Here is a 23272-nt window from a genome sequence, read left to right on the forward strand (position 1 = left end):
ACAATTGCCTTCAACAGGCGTAAAGATGTCAGCAAGAGAAACCCAGAATGGGATCACGTTCAAATTCTAATCCCATTGAATCAGATGATCATGCATTTTATTTTGTTTCAAATTAGGCTGCGCTGCCAAAGAGAGACCACACCCCACACTGAAACCAGAGACTTGCCACACAGTCTTGAGTCAAATACGACACTGGTCTGCTTTTTGTTAGGACAAGCCCTGGCGTGTCCCACCGATGCAGATCCTTGCCACTACCACGTCAGAATCTGTGCCTGTTGTTTTCTAACCTATCCCACTGCAGTCTCTGCAGCCCAGGCAAAGAGAAGGATAAAATGGGGGTTAGACTTCTCTCTCTTGTACTGAGGCATGGGACGTTTTCAAGGTGAGGCATGTCTGAGAAAGTTGGGCCCAGATGGGGCTCCTATGATAATATTCTCATTGCTAACTCCAACATTAAAGTTTGCCAGCTAAAGGCAATAGTTCTCTCTGTGGCAGAAGAGAAGCGTTCAAACACCACAGAGGTTGTACAAAGGCTTCTTTCTCGACACTAATGGAAGATATTGTACCCCTAACAAATATGAAGAGGGGTGCTGGTTGAGACTGGTAGGCCAAAATAAATAAATAAATAAATTATAATCCAGCTCTAGTGGGTTAAGTACAGGTGAGATTTCTACCCACCAATATACAATGCTTGTCTCAGTCACACAGATGAAATTTATAAGAATCTTTCTCCCTAACTCATGTCAGAGAGCAAGAGGCCAGTATGTGTCACAGTGCTGTTCATGTACAAGAATGGAGCAAACAGCGCAGGAAAAAGGAGGTTAGAAAGCCTCTAATCAGAGGGACGTAGCTCACTAGCTTGTTACTGCAGGGTCAACACCCCACAGCCGGCTGCCGCAATTTCCAAAGTATCGTTTGTGAAGCTCTTTGGGATATTTAAAATAACAGGCACTTTACAAAAATGCAAGATAGTTTAGAAACAGTATGGAGGAGTTGTGAACAGAATATTGCAAGTTTTAAAGTAAGCTACGTGTTTTGCTTCCTGCTGCACTTTTAATAATGATGCTGTAGAAAGAAAAAACCTTTTAAAAAGTGTTTAAAAAAGGAAAGAAGAAAAAAGGAGCCGATCAGGTCTATAGAAACTTAAAAGCTGGTTAAAAGAGCAGGATTGGATCGCCATCAGGCAGAACTCCCATGGCAGTCCATGACGATTTTGCCAGTCGGCTGCAGCGTGGAACATTAAGGAGGAAAAGCAGAGAGAACATGCACTCAGTCTCCTGGATTCTCACGATGACTCTGCCTGGTTTAGTGTCTGACCCTGGCTGCCTCTTCTCAGGATGAGCCACGCTGATCTAAAGATCTTCGTCTCAATACAGCACCTAAAGTTTCAGAATTCTCCACGCTTTTAGATATGCAAATCCAAATAACTGAATGCTACGGCCTGATTCCCCAAAATTATGATGTTACAGCCAAAACAGCAGCTCAAAGAAAAGGGATTTGATCATTCACTTTTCAGATCATGACGACATACAAATGTTCTACCTCTTACCTTAATTGTACCTGTACAGTGTAGTCACATTTGGCACCTGGTAAGATATCTCTGCAACAGAAAACATCTCTTAAATGGCTGGCATTGCTTATTAGGCACAATGATAGTTACATCATTATAAACATCTCATTAACCATGATATAATACTATATCTTTTAGTACTAATAAAACAAGTGCCCATGCTACTTTCTGCTTTTGGTCACTGTTCTCGCTAGCAGCCAAATCCCCAAACAGGGGCGTACAGCAAAATACTGCTGACTGAAAGAGAGAGAACAGAGACACGGTGGAGAAAGAAGAGGAAGTAAATAAATCAGAAGAGACTTATTCGATCATCCAATCCATTCCCCTGCTAGTGCAGAGCTGTTTCATGTGCTAAAAGGGAGAAAGCAGGCCAGCTAGAGTACCAGCAATGCAAACATGATCCTGAGGCCAGTTTTACGTATTTTGATCCGGTTGCTACATTAACTCTGCTAGGTACACAAAGTCAATCCCATTATACAGACTTGGAGTCAGCTCTTCAGCTTCTGTAAGTGGGACAGCACCACTGAGGTCAAGGCAGCGACGCAATTTACACCAGCTGAGGATCTGGCCCAGGATTTTATTCCCAGTTATTGCAGTGAACGTGCTCCGGGGCACAAGCTCCCTTTCCCATGTCATCTGACCTCCTCGTCTTTGTTAGTCTCAGCCACCAAACCTCTTGCCAAATTTTTCCTCCCCACTGACCTGGCAGTACTATTGGAGGCCAAGTGAAAAGCCTGCACAAAAGCCACATGCAACGCGCATTGGGCAGACAGATCCTGAACCGCCAGCCATTTGCTTACCGAGAGGTGAGAATCTGTTGAACTTGCTGAGGTGTTAGCGCAAAGGTGAAGTGCGCCTCTTCAAACCGCTGGCTGTTCGTAGATGCTGTAGGAGAACAAAAGAAGGAGGTGGTAAAGATTATCTTGAACCCAAGGCTGAGATCTCTCTGCTCCTGGAAGGATGGTTGGTCGTCAGCAAGGCGTTCTTAAAAAAACCAATCTCCCTCCCTTTCCACACAAACTGATCTCCGATTACGTAAGAACACATCGCGTGCAGTATAAATACAGAGCTGTCCTTAGTCATAACTCCCGTGGACTTCAATGGTAGTTGTGCACAAACAAGGATTGTAGTTCACACCTCACCAATGATTCTTACTTCAGTGCACTTCTAACATGCCTTCCAGTCAGGGGCTCTCAAAGAACATCGCCCATGCAAGGTAGCACAGTACTGTCACCAGCATTTTACAGAAGAGGAAACTGAGGCACAGGGAGGCAAAGCAGCTTACCCAGAGTCAGTCAGTCAGTGGCAGCGCTGAAAATAGAATCCATGAGACCTCGCCTCCCAATTCCCTGATCTAATATCTTCAATACATAACTTCCTGACTAAGCAGTAATGATCAAGGTGCACGGCACTTCCTGGGAGTTAGAGATCAGGTTGGAGGAGTCTATGGGCCAAGACACGGCTAGGCAATCCCAGAGGTCATTAACTACCCTGGAAATGATAGTCATTATGTAATTATAGTAGGAGCACACTCCCCTAATAAGAAATAGATCTTTTCCTTATCTTCCCCAGGCATAAAGGCACAGACAAGGTCCTAAATAAATCTAAAATACAAAAACAGCTGTGCACTTACCTAAAATACAAAACACAAGGAGAAACATACGTAGGGGGTGAATCAAGTACTTTAAGCAGCAGTTACCGACACGGAGGCAAATTTTATGGATAAGCATAGTCCTCCTGAGCATTAAACTCTTTTGACTTCAAGGGGAGATATCACTTCTGATCTAGTGCAGGTATTTTCATTTAATCTACCCTACTGAGGAATTTGCCTTTAAAAAAAAGAGTTGCCTTCAATGTAGCAGACCACCAGTAATGCAAACTTGGTGCTTCTAAAATAACCAGGAGCAGAACGTAAGCTCAGGTAACCTACAAGACAGCAGATCTTGTAGGCATTTCAAACACAAAGCACTCTGCTGCATTCGCTCTGGGTTTATCCCACAATTCCCACTGGAGTGATCCCAGATGGACAGCATCCCTCTGGATCAGGACAAATCAACCCCACATACATCTACCATGCACTGCTTTGCTTGTGTTGGGAAGCTGGGCTGCTTGTTTATTCCCACCAAGAGGTGGTTTCACTGGGCCAGGGTATCAGACAGATTTGTAAAGAGCACTGGTATCACATTTAGGAGGAGCGGCATTACATAAATTCAAGATAGTTATGGCAAATCTGCCGTACTGAATTGTGGCAGATGTTAGTACGTACTGCAACATGCACCAAAAAAGGACTCTGACCACGTTCCTAGGCACAACACCCCCCTCATCCCTGCCTCCCCAAGAACACAGTTAATCCCACTCTAAATTCTGCTAGAGAGGATTCCACAATAGGGCTAGGAGCTTGCTTCTCCAATTTCCTGAAGTTGAAGAATGTGAAGAATGCAAGGTCTGAAACACAGAAACTTTCCTCTGCAGATGACCTGCCAGAACTTGTGCCAGCCTCCAAAAACAGGCTAACTGCCCTGGCAGCACAAACGCGAGCTCTTTGGAGAGGTTTCTGACCTTGTCTTAACACTTTCTGTCCTAGCCTTCCACTCCTCAGTCCTGGAGCAAGATCAAGGCTCTGCTCCTGCTCCAGCTGAAGTCAATGGCAAAACCGCTACCTTGGTGATAGCAGGACCTAGGCCAAGGTCCATGAATTTCACCACTGTCTGTCTCCCTATCACTCCTTTTCTATCCAATACAATTGCTCAGTTCGGAGCCATCCCAGAACACAGAGGTGCTCAAACTTTGTTACGCAATAGCAGCTTTCCAGGCCCACTGGGCCACACAATTTGCAGACATTTGTTATCACAAAAGAGTCACAAGCGGCACCCTCGGTGGCAACCTCCGCACACGGAAAGAGGACTGAACGAAGTAGGAGTCCTTCTGACTTGATTCTGTGGCTTCTATTCCGATCTCATCAACAAAATCTCCATGCCTTTTTACTGCCATGCCATACAACAGACTCAGGTCTTCAGGGCAGGAATGCTGACTGCCTGAGCATCCATTGTCCTGGCCAGAGCTGCATTCGGACTCCTTCCTCTGTCCCAGCTCGGAACCTCGCTAGCCTTTCTGACAATCCCGGTGTCATCTTTAAGGCCTTTCTCCAGACCCTCACTGAATCTCCTTTCTTCCTCCTCTGTCAATATCACCAAAATCCACCTCTTCCTCATGGCCCCATTGCTAAAACCCTTCTCACTGCCTTTCTTACTAGTTTCACCCCACCTATGTCTCTGGTCTCATCAATTCATTATTTACAGGTGTTACTAGAGCATTCATCACCTTAGTATCTGAGCACAAACAAGAATGAATTCATCTTCACAATACCCCTGAAGGGTAGGTCAATATCAGGGCTTAATTTCTTAGAGTATTTTCCAGAGCCCCCAACATGCTATAAAAACTACAGGGGGGGTTGAAAATATTTACTCAAGCTCTGCTCCAGACAGCTCTGGCTGAATGTAAGCCCTGGTCAATATTATCTCCAGCATGCAAAGAGAGGCAAAGTGACTTGTCCTGGAGCAGAACACACCTCTCCAGATTCTTTAGTCCTATGCCTTAATCACAAAGCTGTCCCTTCCTACATTCTTTCAATCCTCTTGCCTTATTCCTCCTGTTTTGTGCCTTCTATCATGCTGTCCCCTACATCCAAGATGCTCTCAGGGACTTCATCCACCATCTTCCCTCTTTCAAATCTCTCCTGAAAAACTACTTCTTCAATCACTCCTCTCTTTTTATCACAACTCTTCCTTTCCTGACCTTATTATGAAAGTGCCCGACAAGCTACATAGCTGAAGTTGCACTGAGGTTTCCACTTAAAGCAGGAAGTAAGTCCCCTACATAAAAATACACAAAACTTTGCAAACATTTTTAGTTTAGAAGAAAGCAGCAGCTAATTTTCAGGGTGGCGGTCATGTTTGCTAGATACCAGAATTCAGAAAACGGATTTGTTTTTTACTGTACGCTCCTTGGCGCAGGGTTTATTTGTTTAAAGCATCAGGAAGTTTCATGATACTCTAGAAATAAGTCACATCAACTCACTGGAGCAGAGAACACACCTGTATGGCACCACACATGTTTCAGAAATGGCCAAGCAAATTGAGGTCTTACATTCAACTTGATGGCAATTCTCTGCCGGTAACGTGATAACTTTTCAATGCCATATTCCCAGAATTTTGGAATTGATTGAAATGTTTAGGTATCACAGGGCAGAACTCTATTGATTTTGGGGAGAATAGGAAATCAGAAAGAGGGAAATGGGAGGGGGGGGATACTGAGCCCCTTGCATCTGGCTATCACACTCAGCAGCTCAGAGGCCTCCCTAATTGTCTACAGATCAAAAAAACTGGTTGATGGAAGCCATTTGCTTGTGCATGTCTCCCCGACTCCCATCTCAGCCCAGCCCGTGATCCCAAAACATTTTTAAAACGCTGACACCCTGAATGACTTTCCTCCCAGACAGAAAGAAAATGAAATCAGATTGGTGGAAGGGAAAGGGAAGCCACACAGAGCACCCGGCATAAGGGAAAGGGAGCACAAGCCCTAATGGAGGTGGAGAACGTGGGACCCTCGTATGGGAGGAGAGGGGCAAGGGGACATTTGGCAGAGGAGGGAATGGGGAGGGTACACACAGCTCCTGGCATGGGGCGGGGGACAGTAACGTGGGGAGGGGGGCACACAGATCTCCCAGCATGTGGCAGAGGGGGAATGGGAGAGAGACACAGAGCCCCTGCCATGGAGGGGAAGGAAGGAATGAGGGAGCACAGCGCCCCAGCATGCAGGGCGGGGAGAATGGGAGACAAAGGTATGGGGGAGGGAGACCTGGAGGAGAATGGGAGACTCTGGCATGGGGGGGGGGGCACACAGAACCCCTGGCCTGGAGGGACAAATTGTGAACTCCGCCATGTGGCAGAGGGGGAAACGGGACTCGCACAGAGCTCCTGGCATGAGGGTGGGGGTTGCAGTGAATCCCTGAAATAGAGGGGGATGGGAGGGTTCACACAGGGAGCCCCTGGGAAGGAACGGAAGGGGGGCAAGGAGTGTGAGTCGCCCCCCGCCCCTCAGTCATACAGAAAGTTTATTTTGAATTCAAGTATCAATATTTGAGTAAGAAGGCTTATCCGGGGGGAGGGGGCAGAGGATTTTGGCACAGAGCAATAACGAGTTCTTTTGCAACATGAGCATCCCATTTAAGGAAACCACAGGTTGCCTGGGAGGGATAATGCAGCCAAAGTCAAGAAAATACACTTTAAAAAAAACAAGCATCAAGTTGCTGAGATCTTGCTGTGCCAAGAGCAGGAATAATGAAGCCAGACGTACCTCTCCCCCCTGCAGCAAACACTACCACATTTATGTGGGGGAAAAACCCACACCTGAATCCCAACTACAATCACTCCAACGGCGTAGGCCGGGTCAGGCCAGTCTGCAGAGAAGCTGTGCCGTCAACACATGACCTTAGTTAACAGGACAGGTCACACAACTTCCAGCTTCAAAACAGGCAATAAGACTCTGCTCTTCCTGGGCCTGATCCACACCCCATGAAGTCAGTGGGGATCTCTTTCCACTGACTTCAGTAAGCATTAGATCGAGCATCCTAAAGCACTTCACGGATATGAGCGAAGAGACACAGCCACCCCTCCCCCCAGTTTACAGATGGGGAAAGCGCGAGTTCTTTCCAACAGATAACGTATCTTTTTTTATGCATGGAAAATGGCTAGCACTTCGGGAGACAAATATGCAACTTATCTAATGTCTCCCAGCTACTCAGAGGCAGGGCCAGGAACAGACATCCCAGGGTCAAAGGGGTTTGTACGGAAAAGCTGGGCGCCATCCCCCAACTGTTGTTTTAACTGGCACCCTTACACTTATAAGGAGGGCTCACAAGGTCTTTGAAGTTAGACTGCCACAGAATTACCCTGACTGTGGTCACCCCACCATTGGCAAAGAGAGACTGTTCCAGCTGATTCGTACGGGTTGAATTCTTACTTTCCCCCCCCAGCTCAAGCGGGCCACTGTGAGGCACCAAAGCACATGATTAATCAAGTGGTACCATGTCAGATATGCGGCACTTATCCAAGGGGTGCTGCCAACGTGCCAGCCAATGGACAGCAAAGCATACATGGAATGGGCCTCCGAGTTCCACGTAGCGTAAAGGAATCTCTTCCCCTATTCCTCCGTTTCTATTCACCTTTAGAATCTCCATGCCTTCACTTTCCCTCCTGTCCTTTGTCCGTCTCGTCTATTTAGACAGTAAGTTCCTGCCTGGAAGAGCCTGTCTCTTACGTCATGTTTGTCCACTGTTGTAACACAACGGGGCCCTGATCCCAGTTGGGACTTCTAAGCACTTTCATAATAAAAATAATATTTTTTTCATTTATTGGGGTTTTATTGATGATTTTCAATTCATTTCTCTTAACTTTCATTGAGTTAACCATCATCCTAACAAGGGAGAAAAAAAAATCAAGAACCAGCCAACAAGTTTGAAGTCTAGTGACGCAGAACTAGGCCTGAAGGTGCCATGGAATTCTAAAGGCGCTACCCAAGAGACTGTTCAATTTTTATTTTCCTTTATCAGTTTTGCAGTTAACACACCTGGCACTCGAGATATTGTTCTGAGAACCCATCCCATACTAAGCAGCTATTCCTTCTCTCGGCTTCGTAGTCCGAATGCTGAAATATCATAAATCACTCACAGGCAGTATAGTAATTCTAAAAGAGGGTGATTTTTAATGAAGAACTCAGTCTGTTCCCAACAAAGTTCACAAACTGGCTCTATTGATACAGATGGCCAAATTTAAAAAAAAAAAAAAAAAAAGGCACATACTGGTCATTATCCACTTAAGAGATGCAGGAGACTGGTTGGCTGAAGGGATTAGTAAGAAGATATCAGGCTTTTCACTAAATCCTTAGTCTGAATCCAGAAAACCACAGGAGCAACCAAACCTCTTCAGTATCCTATTAAAAATGAGATCTCAGTCCAGTGGTTATTTCAATTGCAGTATTACCTAAGGACTGAGTCAGGGATCAAGACCCTATTGGACTATGCACCATACAGAAATGCCAAGATGGTGATTTTTTTGGTTGGACAAGAACTATCTAAGGTTATTCGTTCACAGGTGTCTCTACCACAAAACATATCATAGCCAATCTCAGCAGAGACGCCCAGGATTGACTCCCACCCTCACCCACAGATGATGTCCTTCCAAATCAAGGCTAATGTGCACTTGCAAAGCAGTCTGGGAAACTAGCCCTCACTGCCCATGCGATGCCCAATCTGTGAATAACCGGAAGCTTTCAGTTTCAAGGGCTGTCAAGCCAGTAAGCTTTGAGTAATAGTGTCCTGCAGAAAAGAGAAGCAAAGCTAATTTATTCAACATACCTAATGTGGTGGGTTTAATCAGCTCATCGTAAACGTCGTAGAAGGGCAGCCTCTTCATTTTGACATCTGGATGGACCGGATGAATGGGCGGGGATAAGTGCTGAACATCTGTCTCATGTTTGGGTCCCAGCATAGGCACCGGAGGCAACATAGCCGTTGGCACTGCAGAAGCTGCCGAACTGTTATCATAGGGCAAATGACACACCGTGCTGCCCTGCGTCAGTGCAGTGGCGGAGGGCAGTTGCCCTGTCTGAATATGGAGCATGGATAAGTCTGAAGGGGTTAAGATCTTCCTCGGGAACCTTCGCCGGTACAGCTCCTTAATTTTCATCTGAACAGCCGGGCTGCAGCCAGATTTGAGCAGCTGTAATGCCTTTGTGAGCAACTCGTGCTTCCTTCCACTCTTGTTTCTGCCAGCAAAACCCAAGAGAACCTGCAGTTCTGATACCCTAAAGCTCATAACCATGTGCTGCAAGAAAACAGAAAACAACGTTAACATTGCTAATTCCAAATACACAGTCCAAACACAAGCTACAAATTCACTAGATGAAAGTGGCAGAGACCTTAAAAGAGACACTGTCAAATTACAAATCCCATTACCTGCGCGATTATCTACGTACAGGTGAACGAGCCGTAAACATCTAATTTACTTTTACCTCTTTGCATTTTTCTCAGCTTGGACTTTGGAACTAAATGGGTCAGTTCCACTTCCAGTTTCTAGGCAATTTCATTTTTGCACTAGCACAATGTTGTTGTTGGGGGGGGGGGGTTTCTGCCATGCCAAAGGATGGCTAAACAACAAGAACCCTTTGGGCCAGATTCTCATTTACACAAAGGCCTCTTTACACCTCTCTTAAAGCAGGTGAAATGATTCTCACTTGAAGACTCTTTTACATTACCAGCGTGGTATAAAAGAGCCTTGTTGTAAATGAGACTCTGGCCCATAAACTAAAGAACTAGGTTATTAACTGTTTTTAAATTCTGCAACTCCCCACTTTGCTTCCAATACGGAAACTACGGGCCTGCATTATACTGCCCAGTATTCCTTTAGGTTGGCATACGGGGTACCAAATCTGGAACAGATTTAACAGATGATTGATTAGTCAGAAGTTTGGAGTTAACATAACGAAAAGAAATAGTCTAAGAAAAAGCATGCCTCAAGTACCAACGCCACACCAAGGCTGGAATTAAATAATTGTCCTATTAAAGGGTATCTAAAAGCAGCTTGCTAATTTTCTCTTCACTACATATGTCACCAATAATTCTCACAAATGGAGCCAGGAGATTCAGCCCACATCTCAGCAAGAGCTCCACAGAGCAGCAGGGTGGCATCATCATTAAAGGCACTTAACACTAACAAGACGTACGGCACCACATTCATACGTTTGAGGTACTGCCATAAATGAAACTGCGTGTCAAATTAATGCACAAATATACTTTTGGATTGCCTTGTCCTCAGCCTCTTTAAGAAGTCACGCTTGCTATTCCACCCAAACAAGTGGGAGCTACTGTATTTTTGAGCTCAAGAGATTTAACAAAAAATACGGGTCATTTCCCATGAAAAAAAGGGGTTGCACAAAAGCAGAAACCTCATACGAGACAACTGCCCCTATTTTTTCCCAAATCGATCATTCAGAATGGCTCCCAGTTCACTATGGGCGTTAAGGCCCTGTGTGACCCCAGTCTGGAGATACCTTCCTCCTGCATACCTTTGTTCAGCTGCGCCAAGGTATTTCACCACAAGAAGTTACTGGTCATGCTGTTTCCATGGGAGAGTCTGCCCACAGGACAGGTGGGATCTAGCCCTCGCCCGCTATTAACTTGCTGTGGCCTTGGGCTATTCTGTGCCTCGGGTTATGTCGGCACTGCCAGTAAAGGTATGATTGTACTACAGGTACGTCTGCACTGCAGCTGGAGGCAGTTTCCAGCTCGGGTAGATGCACACACACGAACTAGGGTGCTAAAACCAGCAGGTTAGTTTCTGAGACTGTAGGTGTGTAATCCGAGGGCTCGCCCAAGCTGCTGCCCATGCCGCCACGGCTACATGGCTATTTTTAGCACACAAGCTCAAACAAACCTAGCACGTGTACGTCTCCCTGAGCTGGAAATTACACCTGGTGGCAGCACGGGCTTCAGCATGAGCTAGCAACCAGAAGGTGTTCTCAGGCTCCCCAGCGGGTCTGTACTCAGGTTGGTAGCCCATGCCACCACATCTACGCTGACTTCCCATGCTAGCTAGTACAGGTGTGCCTACCCGTGCTACCACCACGCTTTCACGTGCAGTGCAGCTATGCTCTCAGCTTCTCCACCTGTCAAACAGAGTTTTCTTTACCCACCTGTGTAAAGCAGGCAGAAATCTATGATGGGCACTAGCGCAAAGGATTATTTGCTTTACCTACACTAATTATTTTTTGCACTTAAAAAAAAACCCAACACATTAAAACCTTCCATTTTCTGAACTCTCTTATGCACGGCTACTCCTTGCTGCACCCACTATGCAGCCAGGCTCGAAGTTTGTGTGTGCACCAACTATAAATGTGCCTGGGCAATGTGTATCATTTATGTATACTGCAGTAGCACCTAAATGACCCATCCCAGATCATGGCCCCTTTGTGCTGGACACTGCACAGATACATAATAAGAGACAGTCTGTGCCATACAGACTTACCGTCTAAATAGACATGACATACAGAATAGGAGAAAGTATTATTCCCATTCTGCAGAGAGGGAATGGAGGCACAGCGACCTGCCCAGGGTCACAAAGAAAGACAGGGGTGGAGCCAGAACTGAACCCAAATCTTCAATCTCAGTCCACTGGTTTCGCCACAAGACCATTGTTCCTCTCTGATGCAAAATAGGACTTTCGGGATTACTTGGCTACTCACAAGAGCATAAAGAAAAACACTCATGGGATGGCACCGGATGCTGTGGGAGGCTGTTGGTTATGTAAAAAAATCCTTCCGGTCACACAAGTAAAAAGTTAGAAACCAGAACCAGTCAAGAATCAAACCCATTTATATTTATAATGCTTTGTTTATTAACACACATACTGTTGTAATAAGGGATGAAGAACAAATAGCCTTTCATCTCCAAATCAGTAAATCACCAAATCTGATGGCTGGCCGATTAAAATAAGTTAGTGGATCTCTGGCCCAGTCATAGCTGATGCATGTCTACATTATAAAAAGAACATTACTACTTTGTTAGCAGTCTCAGAAGACGTGCCAATGATTAAACTAAAAGGTATATTTACCTTTAAGATGCTGACACCTTCCAGAATGTTTGGATACTGGACATTTATCTGTTCCACAGGGTTAAACCTGAAACCTAATCACCTTAAACATTCTCCATTTTAAAGAAGAAAGAGAATACAGTGTTTCACCACCACCAAGTAGCCAGTTGCCTTCAGGCAACCAAATGAAACAGATTCAACAATAGTAGAATTGTTCTCAAATTAGCTACAGTTTATTGAAGGGTTTAAGTCCGCATGGCCTTTCAATTTCACAGACACGCCTTTTCCTCTGTGCTTTATCATCTGACTGCCGTGGGACACTAGGGGGCAGAAGGAAAAGGCTAGGATTCTGTTACTCTGCAAAAGCGAGAAAGCTCGCATTCCTCCCAATAAAAAACAAACATACCCGTGTGTCTCTCGCTCTCTCTTTTGGTATACAAATCAAGAATATTGTGTACTTGGGTTGATTTGCAGAGCCCAATCCAATGTATTCATTTGAAAAAAACCCAACAATGCTGCAGGCAGTACACTTTGCTTCTAAGGGCCAACGGTTTCTAAATTTTCTTGTTCCCGATGCTTCACGCATGAAGAAAATTAGAGGTAATAAAATGCTCTCTTATGTGGCAACATTTCTACTGCTCTCCACACCCCTATTTTAAGAGGTAAAAATTGGACCTATCCCATATTTCTTTTTCCTGGGAATTCCCAGACCAGGCTTCTTGTCTATTTCAATATCGCACAGACTGACAAGAGCGAGCAAGCATGCAGAGTTGAGTTTAGTAGGCTCTATTGCATCTTACATGCCAAAAGATCCCAAAGCCGTTTACAAGCCATATATACGAGGACCACTATCCACCACCGAAAATGCAACCATCTCTAGAGAGCAGCATGCCAGCTGTTTCACTTCTCAGGGCAGGAGGAGGGTCTCAAGTTAGGGTCTCAAGTGAAAAAAAAAACACACATAGTACATTGCAGGGAATTTATCTATCACCTTTCTTGGCTGGTTATTCGAGAGAAGAATAATTTTTAGTATTACCGTAACCCTTTTTTTTTTTTTTTTTTTTTTTGAGCACTGAGAACGCTTTTCAGAAATAGGAAAACTGCACTATAGATATTTATCAGGAAGATTTTAATTTGGAGACTGTAAACTTTGACAGTGTCTCTTTTAAATACCTTTTAACGCTCAAAAGATTGTGTTACGGATATAGGTGCATTATAAACCCATCTTGCAAAGACAGCCGTCCTTCGTGACAATCTCAGAGACCCGCAAAGGCTGCCTATTTCACGGAGACCAAACAGCACCCATCACCACTGGAAGCGGCTCCCCTCCAAGTCCTGAGAACTAAGCCCATTAATTTCCTGGGAGATTAGTGGAGCTTGGTTCACCAGCACCACATTTCTTTTTAAAATACACCTGTACTCGTAGATGGCTGTGTCACCGCTACTGTGGACTCTTATCGACACCTGAAGCGTCTCCGATTACTGCTCACGCAATGCAGCACGGCAGCGGAAAGACTCTCTCATTGCCACAAGTGATCACAATCAAGAGCTCCCAGAGGGCACCCAAAGGCCTATTTAGTGAATGAGCCACATCACACTTGAGTCCACGCTGAATAGCCTGAACGGACAATTGTTGAACAGTGTACAACATTTCTCTTTCCAGAGGAGTCATCCCTGATCATTTAAATAACAGAAGGTGTCCAAGCCCACTCCAGACATAGGGAGCAATCACTTTGCTTTCAGCTGGCTCCTCTTTCTTTACAATGAAAGACAGATGGTAAAAATCTTAGACTAACCCCTAGCTAGGAAGCCAGAAGGGGGGTAAGGGAGATGGACAAGGGAATTCAGTTGCCAGAAGAGAGCACAGATTTAAAAATAAACTGCAGAGAGCCATGAATAATGCCAGGCTGCACGGGAAAGTCTGAAGCCTGGGAGCCCATAAGAGAATCTCAGAGGTGGACCAAGCCTCAGAGAATGTAAACCCATGTGCTAAGCTACATCTACTCTTACAATATGATTTCTCCGCAGAGATTTATTTGCAGAGAGAGAGTATAGTGGAAGATGTCAGAGAAATTCCACCCCCCGCTGTATCTATCCGACCTCACCCTCTGTATATGCTCTTTAACAGTGTGCTAACTATGACCCCACTCCTGCAAACTTATGCATGTGCTTAACTTCACACACGAGGAGGCCCACTGAGTCCCACTGCTCACATGCATAAAGTTAAGCATGTGTATAAATCGATGCAGGATCAAAACCTATGTTAAGACATGCCATTTCTCCAAGTCTGCAGATGTGGGACTATTGTCTAGCTTATTACGGTCATGGAACTTTGGTAAACTTTACAAAAAAAAGTCACTGCTTCTTCCCAATAGGAATTCTGCAAAATTGCAACTCTTTCTGATTACAATTCTTGGGTCCAGTTTTTCCATGAACATTTTAACACTTTGGTGCTTACTGAGATAGGAACCCAGTCCTGCTCATATTAAAGTCATAGGGAGTTTTGCTCCCGGCAGCAGGATCAGGCCCTACATGAATATCAGAACAGGATGGGTCACTACTGGAAAGGTTACAGAGGAACACGAGCTCCAGAGAATTATATCCCCGTTGTGGCTGCCAAAAAGGTGCCAGTTCCTAATTCTTGCTATTCCCAACACAGGGGTGGGGGAAGGACTCTGAGGCCACTTTAGCCAGCTAAGAGCTGCATTCTAGCCTGTGGGGAAAAATATTACACGCCAATGAGGACACAAATCAGCTTTGGAATTAGTTACCAGGGGCAATTTCATATTCCACAGTCTGGTGGGCAAAGGTGGTTACAGTCTGACTCCTAAAAACAAGAAAGAGAAAAGAGAGTGGAGGGAGACGAAACCCCCTCCAGCGGTGAGTGCTGGTGCAGAACTACTGGTCTACAAACAAAGCCACCTCCAACTCCGTGCCCCCCTCTTCCCACGCCTCCATGGCTCTGGGCAAGGGACATCCTGGAGCCATGCCCCTTCCCCCCACGGCAACTCTGCCCCTCCACTCCGCATTGCTTCTGACCCAGCTGGGCCCCTCTTTGTTCCTTGGTGTTCCCTGGGCTCTCTGACCCCACACTCTTCTCTGCACCCCGTCAGGGCTGAATTCCCCGGCCCCTTAGCTCTCCGCCTCCTTCTTGCACTTCCCCCCAGGCCTCCTGTTCTTCTCCCTCCTTCACCGCCACACCCCACAATTGAACCCCCCAGGGTCCTGTGCTCCCCCCCAAATACCCAAGCTCCTTTGCTTTCTTCAATAGCCACATCCCTGCTCCCACACACATGAACCCCCAAACCCTGTGCCCCTTCCTCCAAGCTTCTGTATCTCCATCATGACCCCGTGCCTTCCTCCATGACCCCCACAGACCCTCTGCCTGCTCCCTGTCCTGTCCCACTCAGGACCCAGGTCGCCCTCTTGGTACTCTCTTGAAAACTCCCCTCCATGGATTCCCACGACAGCCTCCCCCAGAATCCTATGGCTCCTCCTAAGAACCCCTTGTCCTGCCCACACCAGGGCTCCCCTGAACCCATCCCACCTTCCAGGGCTTCCCTGCTCCCACACCTCAGGCTCCTCCTCAAACCCCTCTCACTCCACCCCCATTACAAACCCACCCAGGGATTTCCTGCACCCCTAGCCCTCTTGCCCACCCCCTACTCCCCCTGCTCCCGCAGAGCCCCCTGCTCCCGCACCTCAGTGCCCCCCTCCAGCCTCCAGTGCCACCGATCCCTCCCAGCAGCCACCAGACTTCACTCATCCTCCCTCTACTCCCCCACTTTGCCCCACTCACAGCCCCCCTGCAGCCCCAGTCCCCTCCCATCCTCCACCCCAGATCCCTCTGCTCCCCCAGGCCTCAAACCCCTCCCTCATCCCCTGGTGCCCCCCAACATTGCCAGCCCCCTCCCCCAACACTGCAGAGCCCCCAGCTCCCCTGCCTCAGTGCCCCCTGCAGCCCCCAGTGCCATGGGCCCCTCCCAGCCTCCCCCATTTCAACCCCCACAACCCCAGCCCCCTCCTCGGCTCCCCCATCCCCACAGCACCCCCGTGGAACCCCCTGTGCCACCGGCCCCTCCAGTATCCCCCAGCAGCTCCAACCTCCTCGCATCCTCTCTCTGCTCCTCCGCAACCCCAGATCCCTCGCCCTACACTCCCGCCCCTCGGTGCCCCCCACTCCACCCCCCCTGGTCCCCACCTCTCAGTGCCCCCAGACCCCTCCCCCTACTCCTCTATCCCTCCCCCGTCCTCGGTGCCCCCCACCCTCGGTGCCCCCCACCCCCGCAGCCCCCCCCTGCAGCCCCCAGTGCCATGGGCCCCTCCAGGCTCCCCCAGTTCATCCCCCCACAACCCCAGGCCCCTCCCCTACTCCCCCACAGCACCCCCGTGCCACCGGCCCCTCCCAGCCCCCTCTCATCCTCTGCAACCCCAGATCCCTCTCCCTACACTCCCGCCCCTCGGTGCCCCCCGCCCCCACAGCACCCCCCTGTGCGACCGGCCCCTCCCAGCCTCCCCTCAGTATCCCCCCCCCCCAGATCCCTCCACCCCTACTCCCCCACCCCCCAGAATCCCCCTACAGCCCCCAGTGCCACGGGCCCCTGCCAGCTTCCCTCTGCTCCTGCCCCCCCCGCGCAGAACCCAGCCCCAGCCCCCTCTCCCAGATCCCCTCCACCCCGGCCCCCCCGCAGCCCCAGATCCCCCCCACCCCTCGGTGCCCCCCACCTCGCAGCCCCAGCCCCCTCCACCCCGCCCCCTCCGCAGCCCCAGATCCCCCCCCACCCCTCGGTGCCCCCCTCCCCGCAGCCCCCTCCACCCCGCAGCCCCAGATACCCCCCCACCCCTCGGTGCCCCCCACCTCGCAGCCCCTGCCCCCTCCACCCCGCCCCCTCCGCAGCCCCAGATCCCCCCCCACCCCTCGGTGCCCCCTCCACCCCGCAGCCCCAGATCCCCCCCCATCCCTCGGTGCCCCCCACCCCGCAGCCCCAGATCCCCTCCACCCTGGCCCCCCCGCAGCCCCAGATCCCCCCACCCCTCGGTGCCCCCCACCTCGCAGCCCCAGATCCCCCCCACCCCTCGGTGCCCCCCTCAGCCCCAGATCCCCCCCACCCCTCGGTGCCCCCCACCCCGCAGCCCCCTCCACCCCGGCCCCCCCGCAGCCCCAGATCCACCCTCGTCCCTCGGTGCCCCCCCACCCCGCAGCCCCTCGGTCTCCCTTCAGCTGCTGCCCCCGGAGTCCCCCGTCGCTCCGGCCGGGGGGGGGAGAGGCGGGGGGCTAGTTACCTTCAGCTCCGCCGCCTCCGCCATCTTGAGACATCGTAGCCGAGCCGAGCGGGGAGAGCGGCCAAGGGAGCGGCGACAACTCCGCCCCCGGCCCGGAGCCGCAGAGACCCCGCGCGGGAGGGAGCGGGGCGAAACTCCGCACCCGGCTCTCAGCCGCAGACACACACCCACCCCAGGGACCGGGAGCTCGCAGCCAGGCTGCCCGGCTCATGCTCCCCGGCTGATCACCACACCGCAGCGTTAATTACCACCAGCACGCAGTGCCGGCCACCAGGAGTCCTGCTACTGCAGCACCGAGTAGCATTAATACCACCGCTGGGGTTGTGCAAAACCCACTAGGAGTTACTATGGGCACTCAGCAGTGGTTGCTATTCCCAGGAGCCCTGAGCATTAACAGCAGTAAGTTGCTATCAGCCCTGAGTATTGGTTGCTATTACCACCAGTCCTGAGTATTAATAGGAGAATTAGTTGTTATCAGCCATAAGTATTAGTAGCTAAAAGCAGCAGCAGCCCTGAGTATTGATTGCTATTTGCACTAGTCCTGAGAACTGACAGAAGTAACAGTTGCTATCAGCCCTGAATAATAGCTAGTTGCTAACAACACTGGCCCTGAGTATTAATGGCAGTATTAGTTATCGGCCCTGAGGATTAGCTACTATAATTGGCTGCTAAAGGCACTAGGCCTGAGTATTAATAAGGGTATTAGTTACTATCAGCATTAGCCCTGAATTTTACTAGATAATTACTTACCAACATTACCACGCAATATTTATAGGACTACCTGTCGCTGTGATTATTAATAGCAATCTTAGTTGCTACAATTGCTCATTAGTATGGGAATTACTATTAATATTTTTTCGCACGTCTGCATCTGATGCAGTGGGTATTCACCCCACGAAAGCTTATGCTCCAATACTCCTGTTAGTCTATAAGGTGCCACAGGACTCTTTGTCGCTTTTTATTGGTCAAAGCAGCCCCTCCCCATTCCAATCAAGAAGGGTGTGAGGGTGCAGGGAGAGGGTATGGGAGACCTGGGGCCCAAGGGCGGTTTGGGGGGGCAGCGGGGAGTTAACGTGGGAGAGCTGGGCCCGGGGCGGTTTGGGGGGACAGAGGGGAGTTAACGTGGGAGAGCTGGGCCCCGGGGCGGTTTGGGGGGCAGCGGGGAGTTAACGTGGGAGAGCTGGGCCCCGGGGCGGTTTGGGGGGCAGCGGAGAGTTAACGTGGGAGAGCTGGGGCCCCAGGGCGGTTTGGGGGGCAGCGGGGAGTTAACGTGGGAGAGCTGGGCCCCGGGGCGGTTTGGGGGGGCAGCGGGGAGTTAACGTGGGAGAGCTGGGCCCCGGGGCGGTTTGGGGGGCAGCGGGGAGTTAACGTGGGAGAGCTGGGCCCCGGGGCGGTTTGGGGGGCAGCGGGGAGTTAACGTGGGAGAGCTGGGGCCCAAGGGCGGTTTGGGGGGCAGCGGGGAGTTAACGTGGGAGAGCTGGGCCCCGGGGCGGTTTGGGGGGCAGCGGGGAGTTAACGTGGGAGAGCTGGGCCCCGGGGGGGTTTGGGGGCAGCGGGGAGTTAACATGGGAGAGCTGGGGGCCCCGGGGCAGTTTGGGGGGGGCAGCGGGGAGTTAACGTGGGAGAGCTGGGGCCCTGGGGCAGTTTGGGGGGCAGCGGGGACTTAACGTGGGAGAGCTGGGCCCCGGGGCGGTTTGGGGGCAGCAGGGAGTTAACGTGGGAGAGCTGGGGCCCGGGGCGGTTTGGGGGCAGCGGGGAGTTAACGTGGGAGAGCTGGGGCCCCGGGCGGTTTGGGGGGCAGCGGGGAGTTAACGTGGGAGAGCTGGGGCCCGGGGCAGTTTGGGGGGCAGCAGGGAGTTAACGTGGGAGAGCTGGGCCCCGGGGCGGTTTGGGGGGACAGAGGGGAGTTAACATGGGAGAGCTGGGCCCCGGGGCGGTTTGGGGGGACAGAGGGGAGTTAACATGGGAGAGCTGGGCCCCGGGGTGGTTTGGGGGGCAGCGGAGAGTTAACGTGGGAGAGCTGGGGCCCCTGGGCGGTTTAGGGGGCAGCGGGGAGTTAACGTGGGAGAGCTGGGCCCCGGGGCGGTTTAGGGGGACAGAGGGGAGTTAACGTGGGAGAGCTGGGCCCCGGGGCGGTTTGGGGGGGACAGAGGGGAGTTAACGTGGGAGAGCTGGGGGCCCCGGGGCGGTTTGGGGGGCAGCGGGGAGTTAACGTGGGAGAGCTGGGGCCCAAGGGCGGTTTGGGGGGCAGCGGGGAGTTAACGTGGGAGAGCTGGGCCCGGGGCGGTTTGGGGGGCAGCGGGGAGTTAATGTGGGAGAGCTGGGCCCCAGGGCGGTTTGGGGGGCAGCGGGCAGTTAACGTGGGAGAGCTGGGCCCCAGGGCGGTTTGGGGGGCAGCGGGGAGTTAACGTGGGAGAGCTGGGCCCGGGGCGGTTTGGGGGCAGCAGGGAGTTAACGTGGGAGAGCTGGGCCCTGGGCGGTTTAGGGGGCAGCGGGGAGTTAACGTGGGAGAGCTGGGCCCTGGGCGGTTTAGGGGGCAGCGGGGAGTTAACGTGGGAGAGCTGGGGGTCCCGGGGCGGTTTGGGGGCAGCGGGGAGTTAACGTGGGAGAGCTGGGCCCTGGGCGGTTTGGGGGGCAGCGGGGAGTTAACGTGGGAGAGCTGGGCCCCGGGGCGGTTTGGGGGGCAGCGGGGAGTTAACGTGGGAGAGCTGGGCCCTGGGGCGGTTTGGGGGCAGCGGGGAGTTAACGTGGGAGAGCTGGGCCCTGGGGCGGTTTAGGGGGCAGCGGGGAGTTAACGTGGGAGAGCTGGGGCCCAGGGGCGGTTTAGGGGGCAGCAGGGAAGGCTTGTGGGGAGTGAAGTGGGATCTAGACACTGGAAGTAGCAAAGTTTCTCTTGCAGCAGGAAACCCACTTTGGGGCCAGCTGGATTCCCCCCTCCTCTTGGCAAAGTGGCAGGAGGAGGAGGGCGGATTGGAGGCCCAGAACCCCCCCACCAGGGTCTCCTTACTCACCAAGTTCACTTTGGCCCAGGCCTTCCTCTGGGTCAGGTCAGGAGTGGTTAACCCGGGTGCAGCTGGCAGCAGATTCCGCAGGCCCCATGCTTTGCTGTTACTATTGTTCGGTTTGGTTTGGGGGGGGGGGGCAGGGTGTTTGATTTCAGGGTGTTTTTTGGGGGGGAGGGGGGCAGGGGTCTGCAAGCAGAAAAGGGATCCAGCCAGGGAAAGCCCACAACTAACCCTTTCCTCCCAAACCCCAGCCTGCCTGACTCTTTCTTTAGCTGCAAACTCCAGGAACTCAGGATAATACAGATGATTAAATAAATAACCAACCCTCCCTTGCTGCCCCCTGGAGCTCAGCTCCCGCAAAGCAGCTGCAAAAACAGGGCAGAGATCCACGCCTGCCTTCCCACCGTGGGATCCCTGCTGCTGGTCCCCCCCAATTCAGCCACGCGGCTCTGTTGACCTGGTCCCATCGTGCCTTGGTCCATGTGCTGTGTGATCTGCTCCCCACTGGGAGCCGGTGGCATTTCACGCCCGCTCAGTGCTGCCTCAGATGCCTACGGCAAGGTGTAGGGCAGTGGAGAACTGGGCTCTTTCACTCCAATGCCTCGTGTCAGTGATGGGTGACCCCCAAGATGCTCGGCGTGTGGGGTTCGCCTGGGCTAATTCGGTCCTTCAGTTCCCCACAATCCCTCCCGTCCCAGCCCTACCCCACCCAATTTGGATAGTGGGGGTGCTGAGAGGTATTTCATCAAACTGTAAACCCCGTATATGATGGAACCACTTCAAGCCAGGGGGTGCAGCAGCCCCCCTACTTCCAGCACCTATGCCCCACCCTGGACTGTCCCTCCACCCCGACCTTCTTTCTCCCCCTCCTGCCCCCACCCCCACTTTGAACAGACATTTCCACGCTTCCCAGCTCCAACCTGTCAGGATGGATTTGTCTTTCCTGAATTCACAGATTCTAAAGCCAGATGGAATCACCGGGTCTTTAAGGCCAGAAAGGCCCATTAGCCCATCTAGTCAGACTCTTGTATAGTACATTTCCCCCAGATACCCCTCTATTAATCCCAAAGACTCTAATGATACCAAAGCGTTTCAGGCCTTTTGGAAACTAAACTGCACACCACAGGCGGAGAATGGGAGTGACCAATTAATAAAGCAGGGGGGCTGGGCCTCAGAATGCCTGGCTTCTATGCCCAGATCTGCCACCAACTCATTCTTATGCCTCAGTTTACCCATCCATGAAATGAGGATATTGTCTAGCTCTCTGGGGGCTAAGAGAATTAATGAATGTTTGCCCCGGCATGGAAGTGCAAAGTGCTATCATTAATATTATTATAGTAGCCAATTGTATCATATAACATCAGGCATGTGACATTTGTGGTTATTCTGCAGGCCAAACGTATGTACATATCACAGGTCCAGACGTTCACTGAGCATTCTAGGAGTCTGCTAGGGCCTAATTTTTAAGCCCGAACCAGACCCGAATCGGACCCAAGTCCATCTGACCCAAGCAGCTCAAGTTGTTTTCTGACTTGACTCATCCCCCTGAACCTGAGTCAGTGCTGCCACCTCCTTCGGGCTTACATTGGACATGTCTCCTCCAGTCCATGGGGTTGGCATCGCGGCGGTTGCATTCACCCAGTGGCGTGTGCCCCAGTCCTGCCATCCAGCCCCTGGCTGCACTGTGCGTGCTGCAGAGCGAGTGACTCATATCGCAGCGCACACAGCAGCAGGGTGGGGCCGACCCACTGGGTGGGAGGAGGAGAGCTGAGCCCGAGAGAATCACCTCAATTTCCTGACCTGACCCCGATGCCTGTAGTCGTGTTTGGGTCAGGTTGCAGGGCTCTCGTGTGTCCGTGTGTTCTGGCAGCTCTGCCTTCCCCACGACTCCACATTACAGGTCTCCCACAAAATCAGACACCCCCCACGGTGCTCTGCGCTGTACATACATGATTATTTATCCTTTCTATTGCCACAGAGCTTCAGAACTCCAGTGATGCTCCCGGACCCCTGTGGCACTCGGTGACATACAGACACTGAACAGAAAGATGGCCCCTGCCCCAAAGACCTTCGAATCTAAGTATAAGACACAAGACAACAGGTGGAGACAGACAGGAAAGGAAACAATGAGACAGTATGGGACAGCATGGGCAACAAAGGTCTCTGCATGTCAGCTGCCTAACTGTCGCCAAGTTTTGTGTCTGCATCCTGGCAAAGGAGAGTTTTCAATACATGGAGTAAGAGCTAGTCCATGCCCTTGTCTAAATAGCCAGGATGGAAATGGAGAGGGGAAGTGACTTGCCCTAGGTCACTTAGCAAAGCAGTGATAGCCAAGACTATATCCGAGGTCTCCTGATTCCCAGCCCAGTGCCAGTTCCAGCAGAACATACTGCTTCTCATCTTGAATTTGAGCTGTTTCTGCTAAAAGAAGAGAGCAGGTGAACAGAATAAAACTACTCCATTCCCTGCGCGCGCACACACGCACACGCACACACAGAGTCTTGGGTACTGTTAAAGAAACTCATGCTCAGGAAGGTTGTGCAAAGCAAGCCAACTTCCTTCCTGGTCAGCAAATGCCCATGACCGTTGGCCATGTGAGTTGGCTCGAACACCAGGACTATTTTCTGATGAGCAGTGAGTTGGGTAGTTGCAGGGCCGTTAGCTCTCATGATATGATCACAAAGTCTCACAATATTTGGTGTTTTACTTAAAGCCCCAACTCCTGGAGGGAAGTGATTAGGAGAGAATATTTTTCTTAAAGCAAGCTC

The 23272-nt window shown here is 51.0% G+C and overlaps 1 protein-coding gene across 3 annotated transcripts in view; it reads right to left on the reverse strand.

Moving 5' to 3' along the window:
• PIAS3 (protein inhibitor of activated STAT 3) overlaps positions 1-20771 on the reverse strand; it is a 37797-nt gene extending 17026 nt beyond the window's left edge. The window contains exons 1-5 of one of the 3 annotated variants that reach the window (XM_044990905.1): positions 17500-17607; positions 14988-15043; positions 8985-9453; positions 2371-2455; positions 1550-1600 (exon numbers count right to left, since the gene is read on the reverse strand). In XM_044990905.1, the coding sequence (XP_044846840.1) occupies positions 1550-1600; positions 2371-2455; positions 8985-9453; positions 14988-15002 (620 nt within the window). In that variant the 5' untranslated portion in view covers positions 15003-15043; positions 17500-17607. Of the gene's footprint in view, positions 1-1549; positions 1601-2370; positions 2456-8984; positions 9454-14987; positions 15044-17499; positions 17630-20510 lie in introns of those variants that run through there. The other 2 variants (XM_044990906.1, XM_044990904.1) reach the window with 2 other exon arrangements.
• Between the last annotated feature and the right edge of the window lie 2501 nt (positions 20772-23272).

This window comes from Mauremys mutica, chromosome 17 (genome assembly GCF_020497125.1).
Source record: "Mauremys mutica isolate MM-2020 ecotype Southern chromosome 17, ASM2049712v1, whole genome shotgun sequence".
NCBI lineage: Eukaryota > Metazoa > Chordata > Testudines > Geoemydidae > Mauremys > Mauremys mutica.